The sequence below is a fragment of the Phaseolus vulgaris genome, chromosome 7 (assembly GCF_000499845.2).
Source record: "Phaseolus vulgaris cultivar G19833 chromosome 7, P. vulgaris v2.0, whole genome shotgun sequence".
In the NCBI taxonomy this organism is placed as follows: domain Eukaryota; kingdom Viridiplantae; phylum Streptophyta; class Magnoliopsida; order Fabales; family Fabaceae; genus Phaseolus; species Phaseolus vulgaris.
In genome coordinates, this window is record NC_023753.2 from 12,040,683 (window position 1) to 12,051,995 (window position 11,313).

At 37.5% G+C, this 11,313-nt stretch overlaps 2 protein-coding genes across 2 annotated transcripts; one reads left to right on the forward strand and one right to left on the reverse strand.

The window, feature by feature from the left end:
• Positions 1-2,431: 2,431 nt before the first annotated feature.
• Positions 2,432-5,360, forward strand: LOC137827924 (copper transport protein ATX1). The gene is made up of 3 exons (XM_068634298.1): positions 2,432-2,724; positions 3,602-3,677; positions 5,016-5,360. The coding sequence occupies exons 1-3, from the start codon at positions 2,716-2,718 to the stop codon at positions 5,177-5,179; spliced, it is 249 nt and encodes an 82-aa protein (XP_068490399.1). The 5' UTR covers positions 2,432-2,715; the 3' UTR covers positions 5,180-5,360.
• A 2,311-nt stretch (positions 5,361-7,671) lies between these two features.
• Positions 7,672-10,614, reverse strand: LOC137827925 (serine/threonine-protein kinase D6PKL2-like). The gene is made up of 2 exons (XM_068634299.1): positions 9,801-10,614; positions 7,672-8,526 (listed from the first exon to the last, which is right to left on the reverse strand). The coding sequence occupies exons 1-2, from the start codon at positions 10,415-10,417 to the stop codon at positions 7,728-7,730; spliced, it is 1,416 nt and encodes a 471-aa protein (XP_068490400.1). The 5' UTR covers positions 10,418-10,614; the 3' UTR covers positions 7,672-7,727.
• Between the last annotated feature and the right edge of the window lie 699 nt (positions 10,615-11,313).

The window sequence follows — 11,313 nt, forward strand, 5'->3', positions numbered from 1 at the left end:
CTTTTAGGGCGAGTTTGCCTCTAGGGATTGCTTCAAAGAACTTGAAGCCTCGACCAGCTCATGCTTGAGGAGGGATTTCCTCGACCTTTCGACCCCGAGTGTCAACACCCAGTCGGGTCATAATGAGACACCGACAAAGAAATTCAATGTTGCTTGAAAACAGGTCCTCCTCAGGAACAACACAAAGTAACTCTTGTGCGATGGGGGTTAGGCCGACCTTGACTCCCTTAAAAAGTTGCAAGTCACCCCCTAGAAGAGATAGGGGTGACTTCGAAACCTCGGGTGCATGCATGACGGCGAACAGACGGTCAAAATCATCAGTTGGCGAGGGAGAATCAAGGTTAATTAGAGGAGGATGAGGAGGAGGAGTCGACATGATGCTCGGAGAACATGTGGTGGCAGCTATGTTGCCCCCCCCCCCCTCCCTCGCCCTCTTCTTGCCTTTGCTAGAAGGATTCGAAGGACCGACACCGAGGACGGAGAGGTTGCCGACAGCAATGACCTCAATACTGCCTCTACCTCGGCCCCTTACAAGAGCCTTGGCACGGAAGGCATTAACTGGGTCGTCTGCCTTAGTGACTTCGTTATGCATGGTTTCTGCATCAAGAAAAAGAACATTAGTTAAAGATTAAATAACCGATCAAGATGAAGGACAACGCAAACATACCTTGGAAGGTCGTCCAACAGTGAGACGACTTGTACACGGTTAACAACTTTCGTGTAGGGAGCCTTCTTCAGAGCTTATTAAAAAAAAGAGTAAATATCTCGCTCCTCGGCACTCGGGGCCGGATGGGTCCACTCTTTAAACTTTACAGGATTCATAGTCCAAAACAAGGGAAACCTGGACCAATCGACTTCGTCAAAAAAGTACTTCGTGCTCGCGGGTTGAATAAGAAACTTGAAAAATTTACCTTTGAAGTTCTTATAAGAGGTGGTGAAAGCGTTAAAAAGCATGTTACCCAACCAACTGATTAGCGAATGCCAGATAACTGGTTCAGCTGGGTGGGAGGTATAATAGCTGAGAAAGGAGTGAGAGACAAACGGTAGACATCACATATCAGACGAAAGGTCTGAAGAGACGCTCACGTATTCGGGTGGAGTTGGGAAGGAGCCATATTGAGCACCTGAAAAACGCCCATCGTGAAATCATCAAACGGAAGAGAAACATGTAAATCAGAAAACAAACAAAAGTACTAAAAGAAAAAGGGACCATTGAAAGGAGACCGAGGTGGAGGTGAATTAGGTCACCTTAGGATCCACCAATCAAGCCCCAGGAGGGGGGATGACTGCTCAGGGGAGCTCGATCGGTTGGTAGCACCTTTCGGGTCGTCCCTCCTGACTACATTCTCCACTAGGGGCAATACCTGGATTGCCCCGACCGACAAGGGCTCGGTCGTGGAGGAGCCAGGAGACAAAGACAAAGAAGAAGAAGAAGGAGAAGAAGAAGATGAGGGAGAGGTAGGGAAGACATGACTAACCTTTTGGGTCGTATAGTAAGCAACATGCCAGAACGAGTGAAGGTTTGAATATCTGAGTAAGAAAGAGCAGTGTCTCGACACTGTAGGGGACCACTATTTATTGCCCTTGGGAGGCTCGGAAGACGAAGCATCATTTTCATCTCAACCGTTAGATCTTCATCGATCCAACAATCCTCGTGAAATGGCGCCCAAAAACCCCCCTTATTAATGCACATCACATCACGCATTCAGGCGCCACCCAATGTCATGTCAGACCTTGGGAAGCCCAATCGTCACATTGGTCTCGGGTAGAAACTCTTCGGATTAACCATCCTCGAGCCTGAGGGCAAATGTACTAGTAGAGTCCGCACGATGGAGACCATGTCTCGGACCTGGTCATTACATCGACCGACACCACAAATCCAATTATGCTTAAGCAAAGTTAGTGAGGCTAATCAACAATAAAAAAACTAGGTAATACACTTCTAAACATGACCCAAGCTCTCTAGTTTGACCCAATAAGAAAGATCTACCAAAATAATATAAATAGTACAAATTCGAAGAACCAAGTACGTCATTACGCACTACTCAGAATACCGAGTGTCAAATACTAAATCTGACTTAAGCGTCAGAGTGTCTTCTGTAGATACCATCCGAGTCAGGACTACGTGAAGGCCGAGGAGTGGAGCGAGTATAGGGGAGGAAGGAGCTTGCTTAGAGAGAGACGTAAGTGCAAACCGATCGACCAAGAAAGCAGAAAAACAATTTCAATCGTTCTTTAGACCCTAACCCGTTCGAGAACAATTAAATTATGAGAATATTGAAAGATAGTAGTAATAATAATTTTGATATATTGTTAATAAACAAAGTTAATTATTTTTATAATTACATATAATTATATTAAAAAAGTTTTATATTAAGAACTCGATAAAATAGTTTTTGTTTTGTATTTTCATGTACCCTATTATTTTATTGAGTGTCAAAAGGACACTTACCTTACCTCTGTGACAAAAAAAAGTCATAGACCCTTAGCATTGGGAGTTGACGTTGCCCAAGCCAACACAAGAAGGAGCTGTGGTCAATTCAACTGAACCATACCAAACCCAACCCACACCACACCAACCTTTCTTGTCTTTTGACATTTCTTCCATTTCCCTATAAATGCAACTCACTCCCTCCTCTATTCCCATTTCATCCATTACATCATTTTCCCTCTTCTCATTCATTTCATTTCCTCTTTTCTCCTTCATCTCTAACCATGTCTCAGGTACATCTACACCTTCTCTATCTTAATTTTATCTTTCTCTTCTCTTTTCCCTCAATTTTGCTTCTGCAATTACCCCTTTTCTGGTTCGTGTTCTCGTTCTTTGACCTAGACTTTTAGCTGGGACTTTTTCAGATATCTGGAATTATTGTTTTGTGCATGCATTTAATGTTCATCGGCCATCGGTTTCCTCTGTCAACTATGGCAGAATTTTGACATTCATCTCTATATCTGTCTTTGAACTCTATGTTCCTGATATATTCTTTATCAATTAAGGGACATCTTTGCATCCTATTGTCGGGAACAGTTCAATTGAAATATTATCTGTTATTGTTGCCCAAACTTCAAATCTAATACTATATGATTGGCCCCTTTCTTATTTGCTCGGAAATTTTGGATTTTTGCGTGTTTTTCTTGTTTTCTGTAAACTGTTTTATCATAGTTTGTGTGAGATTTTACTAGGTATAAAGGATCTTCTCAATCGTTTTAAAGTCTTTGTCCGATGCAATCATGGTCAAACTTTTTCGTTCTATTTTTCTGTTAAAGCTTGTAGACGTAGCATTCAATTTGTATTTTCAGGCTTTAAACCTGAATAAACGTGATTTACGTTGCTACGTTCACCTTTATCAGCAAAGATGAAACGGATGTGTTTGTTGTATTAGTGGACATGTTACCAGTAAATTTGCTATTTCTGTATCTGTTTTCCTTTTCTGCTCTCGTCCTTCATGCTCCCACTCCCGTTTTTCTTTTTAATTTGGTTATAGTCTTTCTTAAATTCAAAGTATAAATATATTTCTTCCATGTTGGGGTTTAAGAATTAAGATGGTTATTTGTTCTTTTCTCTCCCCCTTTATTCTGAACTTTTGCATTATGACTGCAGACCGTTGTCCTCAAAGTTGAAATGTCATGCGAAGGATGTGTTGGTGCAGTGAAGAGAGTTCTTGGAAAATTGGATGGTAATCAAATACGTTGGATTGAAAATGCATTTATATTTTGCATAGCAGCATATTAATTAACTGTTTGTGCAAACTTTCTCTAATATACTGAATATCGACATGAAAACGTTTATGACCACTTTGATTTGTAGTTCTATGCCTTTTTTCATTTTCTGTCAATTATGTTGTCAGAGCATGACATGAAAGTATCGTATCAATAATATCTTAAGCTCTAGGATTAGTTTTCCTCTTAACTCACATCCTTATATCATCGTGGATTGTGACTATTATAAACAAGGTTAGTGGTCAAAGTTACACGATCATATCAAATACAAAAAACATATCAATGCATTATGATAAATCTTGTTGATATCAATTCATCTTTGTATTATCCTTTATATCTCTTCCTCCCTCTAAACTAAAAAATTTCAACAGTTTTGCATCTGTCTGCTTTTTCTTTATTCTGGAGCACTTTCTTCCTGAACTCAATTTCCTTGCCTATCCTGTGTTATGTATTCTACGATGTATTCCCTTAAATGACTTGAGTAGTATGATTTTTCTAGGTCAGGGATAAGGTTATAAGGTTAAATAGCTCAAATTTATTGTTGATACTCTTCTCTATTAATTTTCTCTTTCCTGTTGGACTGTGATTGTTTGATCATGTGGATTTCATGTTTGTGATTAATTCTTGGAAATCATCAATAGTGGATTTCAATTTTCATCAATAGCCTTGCTTAGGTTTTTAATTCTATTTCTAGAATGTAACACAGAATTTGATGTTGTTTACATATAGAAACATTGGCAGCCTTGTTTAGGCGATATCTTATCATAATTCATTCTATTTTTTATCCTGAAAATACAGCTTTAATATTTTAGCCCTATTTTATGTGCTTCATATGTACTTGTTTTGGGTATTATGATTTAGCTTTGCTGATCTTTGAATAGATTTTCTTGAAATTCCGTTCGTGGTGATATGTGCTATTTCTCATCTTTATGCCAAGTGGCAACTTATCTAATAATCTTTCCTTCATTTTTGAAAAAATGTTTGAATATGACACCAAGCAAATAAAGCCTTTTGAATTTTTAAATAAACAGCTTCTCTAGCATAATAAAAGACGGATCCAAACATATCCTAAGATAGAAAGGTCTTAAAATCACTGTTAACTTTTATCCAAACAGATCCTATATAATGCTAGTTTCAAAGCCAGTATGTTTCTATGATTTCACATGGAACAAGAATATGGTGTAAACAGGCGAACACGGATTCATATTATGGATTAAAGTCATTATAATGACAGCATACCAACCAGAGTTCCTCATCCAATGCTGTAGAATAATAAGTGGAGATCTTATTTGCAGGTGTGGAATCATATGACATTGATTTGAAGGAAAAGAAGGTGGTAGTGAAGGGAAATGTCCAGCCAGACACAGTTCTGCAGACCGTTTCCAAAACCGGGAAGAAGACAACCTTCTGGGAAGGTGAAGCAGCAGCATCTGCAACTAGCACAGTAACTGCTGCCTAAAACATTTGACTCTATACTGTGCGGGCGAAATAGCTGTGTGAATCAAATACTATTTGGTGGACTAGAAATAATGATGGAACTTGTCATCTATGTATTTCATTGTGTCACAACAAAGACTGCTGTATATTACTGTTTTTCTCATCTGTGATACTGTATTAATGTGGTTTTAACTTCCTTTGTATTTGTTCCCACTCATTTTCTTCCTTCTGTCAATCAATTCAAACCGCAAATATTTCCAAAGCCATCTTTTACAGTGAAACTATTTTTTCTCTCATTGATATTCTCCTTTAAAGCAATTAAAAACATTTTTGGGTCCATTCTTTTAACCAAGTTACATGTTAAACTAGCTCGCGAACAAAGTATGATTTATGGAGGATGTTCAAGTAAAACAATAAAAAGAAGAAACAAAAATGCTTGAAGAAAATATACTTAATTTTTTATTAAACTGATTTATCAATAAAATTGGAAAATACCAGAAAAAATGAATGTGCCTGTAGCTGAAGACCCACCAATAGTTTATGCATTCACGTCCAAGTATCTTTTTTTCCACTTTTTATTATTCCACTCTGCCTGCTTTAAATTGGGTTCTCAAACAACATTCAAGAATGTAACTATAACTTTCCTTAACAGACAAATAAGAAAGTGTAGCTTATCCTGTTATTTCTTTTAACGGACGAGAAGACGTTTCATAATAAACAGATATTTCTTGAAAAAACTCTAATGAAACTTCCATTATTAGACTAAATTATGTAAAAATTTCAAGCATGTAATGGCTAATCAAATCTCAGAAAAGATAGTTATTGGGAAAATCTCTGTCGAAAGTTTATTTTAGCAATAATCATTATCTTTCTAAAGAAAATTCTTCTAGCTTTCAAAAAATTTCTTCTGAGAAACTTATGAAAAATACTATTTCTTTAAAACAACAGTTAACCTATATGTTATAAGAATGTATGAAGCAATACATTGGTAATAGATTAAAAAAATTGTTGGCTGATTTTCTTGTCAACTAAAACCAGTTTTTTTTTTTCAAGATTTTAAGGACACGCCTTCCACCACTGACTAATGCATTTAGATATAGTAATGGTTGAACACTAAAGTTTATTCGGTGCAACAAAAATGGAATGTAAGATGAGTTTCTAGAAGTGAAAGACGAATTTATATAGAAAACTGATAATTTTTAGTAATGGTTACCTTGAACACAATAGATTACACAACAGAATACCAGATGAATTTCAATGGTTATCTCTTATTTTAAGAATGAAATTCGGAAGGCTTCCCATCAAAAAAGTAAAATCCAAGAATGTCAACAAATTGTTTTAGGACTATAAAATCATAAATTACTATATTAAAAAAATTTCTTGACAAATTATGAATAATTGGAACCACTTGTCCTTTATTTTTTTATCCTTCACTTAGTCCCTTTTTTTACCTTTCTAATTCCCAAACGCACCGCAATAATCGAATCGGTCATAATTCATTTTATTTAAAAGAAGTGATAAAACAAAGCTTTTATGGAGAAAGGAGTGGTTTTCACGTCATAAAAGAATGATTCACAGCCTTCAATGGAAGAACTGCAGGATTCTGCAGATGGACAATCACAGGCTGAGAAAAAATTGGCACATATTCCATGGCTATTTTTTCCTGAACTTTTACAATTCTTAAATTTATATCATTTCTTTGTATAACATGTGTACAGTAAAGAGAGATGTAAGAAGAGAAAAAATAGTTATTAATACATTGACGAAATATAAAGAGAAAATGTACGTAATAGTTTTATTGTGCAAACATTATAATTAACTACTTTTATGAAATCTATTTTTATTTCTTTCTAAAGAATACTCTTTTCGAGATGTGATTTGAAAAAAATAATAATACTTTTTCTATTCAAAGCCATTGATATCTATATAGTATTGAACATCCAACTAATGTATCAATATGGCACCTAATACAATTGCATTACTTTTTTTTTGTTTCCTCTTCCCAGAATCAACATGTTTGGTGATTGCAACCACCCCAGACACTGTGAATCAAAATCAAAATAAGAACACTGAGATTAAAAAAAAAACTTGCTTTACACACACAACAACAAAAAATACATATACATCCATTTGGCAGTTGCAATGGTTGGTCCACCAACCAACAACAGCATCTGTTGAGAAACAATAATTGATGTGGACAAGCGAACAGGAGGAAGTGAGAAAGAATTGCCTTTCTTATATTGGAATCTTCTTATGTTCCCTTTGGTATTATCAAAAACAAAATTATAATAAAGCAACTACTGAGTAAAAAATAAATGATGATAATTATGTCTACATCTTTTACTTTTATAAGATGAGAAACGAATCGTTACGGAATCTAATTGGTTGGTTTTGTTTTACTTTAAAGAAAAGTGGCATATATCTCCAATGAATGAATACCTGGAAATCATTTGTCCTCCCCATTCGAAAAATTAAATAAATTTGTTAATTAGAGGAAATCCACGAACATTGTTGTTTGAGTTGAAGTTGTATATTGATTTGTTGTTTTACATATGAATATGTATATGGTTCTAATAGAAGTCTATGGTATTGTTTGTGCAATTGTAGAGTCGAACCAATTCCTTGCACTTGTCTGATGAAGGGATGTAGGGAGGGGTAGCACACCTCAACAATGCCCAATTAACTCCATTGAAGAAGGGGTGGTGCTTAATTGCTAGGGCACCCATTGTTGACCCTAGTCTCATTGTTGAGTCCTTCACCAAGAGCTGTGAGATCAAATCCCTGGCTGCTCCTGGGATCATGGGCTCCTTAGGGAACTCAAGGGCACGTGCCACTATGTTCGCTAGGGTTAGCTCATGCTCGAGCCCTTTGAAGGGTGTCATCCCGTAGAACAGTTCAAAAATGAACACTCCCAATGTCCACCAATCAACGCCGTTGCCGTGACCCTCCCCCGAAATCACTTCCGGCGCCAAGTACTCGTGGGTCCCAACGAACGACGTCGATCGGATTTCTATTGGCTCCGCCACGATCTCCACCGACCCACACCGCGACGACCTCTTCCTACGGCCGCGTTTTGGGTGGAAGCATGCCACAGATGGCACGATGCAATTCGGCAGCATGCACGATGACATTGCCAGCGCGCATTGGTTCTTCGAATTCTCGTTGCAGCTCGTGCTCCCGGGTGGATCTTGATCGAACACGATCTGAGCCGTTGATGTTGTGTCGTCGCCTTTCAGTGACAGGTCAAAGTCTGTGAGCATTACGTGACCGTCCGATCTTATGAGCACATTTTCAGGCTTCAAATCACGGTATATTATCCCCATCATGTGTAAATACTCCAAGGCAACCACAACTTCAGATGCGTAGAACCTGTAACACCCAACCACACCACCGTTAATGAAACAGTGCTCGTATTTTCACACTCCAAATAGCAGTTACACATGCCTAATAATTCAATAAATTAATATTTTAATTTTAATTTTAAAAAAATACTAATATATATAATTATATTATTGTAATGAGTTGTCAAATTATTATTTTTTATTTTTCCATTTTTTTAAACTACAACCCTCAAGTCAACATAACATAGTGGAATTGTTATTATCGGCATGTATTATTTTGGTATATCACCATCGTAATTTTATTACGATCAATTTCTCCAATAATTAAATTATGCAGGGTCCACTTTCGAATAATCATGGCCATTATTTTAAAATTTTATATGCCAAGCAAAACGTCACCAAGTTTTATTTTTGGGTACATTTTGAAATATATTTTGATGAAGATGTAGAAGTATTATTTGTAATTTTATAGAAAGAAAAGCTTTTGACTACACCCAAAAGCCCCATTAGTTGTTTATGCAATAGTTTAAGATGGAGGTTTCATCCCAAAAATATTTAAATCTGTGAAAGTTCAGAAAGGAGGAGATAGGAATGCTCAAAAGTTGATTATTATTAGTTTGGAAATCCGATAATGGTTACTGGTTAAGTGGGGGAGGCACTAAATTATTATTTGGTGCACGACGGACACACCAAAAGCCTTCGTGGGCTCACAATCAAAGGCAACAGAGGAGACATAAATTGAATCTTATGGCCCACAGGCAATGAAATTATGAGCAGATTAAACCAACTCAACTCAAAGCCAAGGACCTATCTCAACTTTCCCACACAAACTGCATCACCAACTCATCTCTCTCCACTACAATATTATACATTTTCCTTTTCTTTTGCTTACAAACACAATTACCCATTCTTAATTGAGTTACAAATCCCACTCACATCTCAAACACTAACTGTTACCAAGTAACTTTGTTTCTATTTATAACACACCAATATATACTATAATAACATGTCATAAAAAAAAAACAAATTACTCAAGCAAATTATTCCCTGCATGCATGTTGTTCATTCATCATCTAAAATTGTAATCTCTTGCGTTCAATAAAAAACACAAAAAGAAAAAGTATTGCATAATCCAAAAGTAAACATATTTACAATCTCAACTAATTTCTGCATCTAATGTAACCATTAATAGTTCTGACCGACATGTCATAATTTTTGTAACCACGCAGCTTCAAAGTGTAAAAAGATCACATGCAGATTAAATAGGGAGAGTTAAAGAAGAGAAAGGAGGGACAGACACACCTAACGGCGGCGTGGTGGAATCGTTTATCGGGCTGGCGCTGGCGGAGAACGTGGAGGTCGCCACCGGGGCAGAACTCGGTGAGGAGGCAAGACCAGCGAGGGGAATCGAGCGACGCGTAAAGAGTTGGCAAAAAAGGGTGATCCACCACTTGCAGAATCTCTCTCTCAACCTTTGCCCTCGTGTCTTTGTTCCTGGCCACCAGTTCCTTCTTGTCCATCACCTTTGCCGCCAACAGGCACCCGTTCGAGCCCTTCAGCTCCACCAAGTACACGCTTCCGATGTCGCCACTCCCCACGCGCTGCACAAAACGGAGGTCACCCAGTCCCAGGGTGCCACCGCCGCGCTCTATGGCGTCCCAGCACGGGTCCGACGAGGGTGCGTGATTCCTGGCGGTGAACGTCCACTCCGCGCCCGCAGTGGTGGCAGGGTTGTCGGAGTCGTCCTCGGCGGAGGAGTGCATTGTGTCGCTAATGATTCTAACAATAACAACAATGGCAATAATAATGGAGTTGGAGTTTGCTATGTTATGCGTTAGAGAGAGAGAGAGAGAGGTGCGTGTGGGTGGAAATAGAGAGTTGAGTTCTGTGAAGGGAATTAGAGAGGGAGGTGGGGGCATAATGGGCCGGCAGTTTATTATTGGGCCATCTGGTGCCTTCACAGTAAATAGGCCACTGGGTCAAGGGGCCCATCTGCTTCAATTTTGTTAACTTTTTTTTTGTTTTTTGTCTTTTTATAGTATTGATCATGAATTCTGATTCACGTATTAACAAAAGTAGTAACGTGGGGGAGACACTCCGAATTGCGAACGAGTCTGAATAAAAACGCATGAAAAGAGTTATATTTTAGAAATCTAAACTGTAACTAGTTCTATTCAAGTCTAATTATTACTCTTAACTCCCATCTGAAGAGTTATTTTTAATATTTTGTGACGTCCACTAACAATGTGTTTAAAGAAAATCGAACTAGGACCCTACCACATCATTAATAGATAATAGTGGTTCTTTACTTTAAACACAACGATTACATACCCCATCTTCTTTTATTCCAAACATTATTAAATAAACTCAACTTTAAATATTTCTTCCTCCATTATACCTAAAAAAATCACCCATCAAAACTAATAAATCTTATTCAAAACGCACGCCAATCTCTATTGCGACAAACAGGGATCCATCGCTCCCACAAAAGAATTTTAAATCTTTAAAAAATCTATCAAAGAAGAAAATAACCAACAATTCTATGTGTAGAGTCTGATAACACGCATAAGCAGATCGTTTACCGATGTCCATATCCAAGACAATAATGTATTAGCACAAATCAAGGGATCTCGGATAATTAGTCTTTATTATTGAATTATGTCAGTATCAAGACCCAATATAAAAGGAATAGGATTGATATTTTTAGTATATAACAGGGAATACACGAAAAGGAAAGACAGATTGCATACTAGCTAAGAGTACATTTATTCTTGGCAACACTGATTGTTCTAGGTTGAAGATCGTCAATACTCTT

Coding starts and splice junctions, on each gene's coding strand:
- LOC137827924 (XM_068634298.1), top strand. Junction 3,678..5,015: donor AGTTCTTGGAAAATTGGATG/GTAATCAAATAC, acceptor TCTTATTTGCAG/GTGTGGAATCATATGACATT.
- LOC137827925 (XM_068634299.1), bottom strand. CDS start 10,417: ATGCCCCCACCTCCCTCTCTAATTCCCTTCACAGAACTCAACTCTCTA. Junction 8,527..9,800: donor TTCCACCACGCCGCCGTTAG/GTGTGTCTGTCC, acceptor TGGGTGTTACAG/GTTCTACGCATCTGAAGTTG.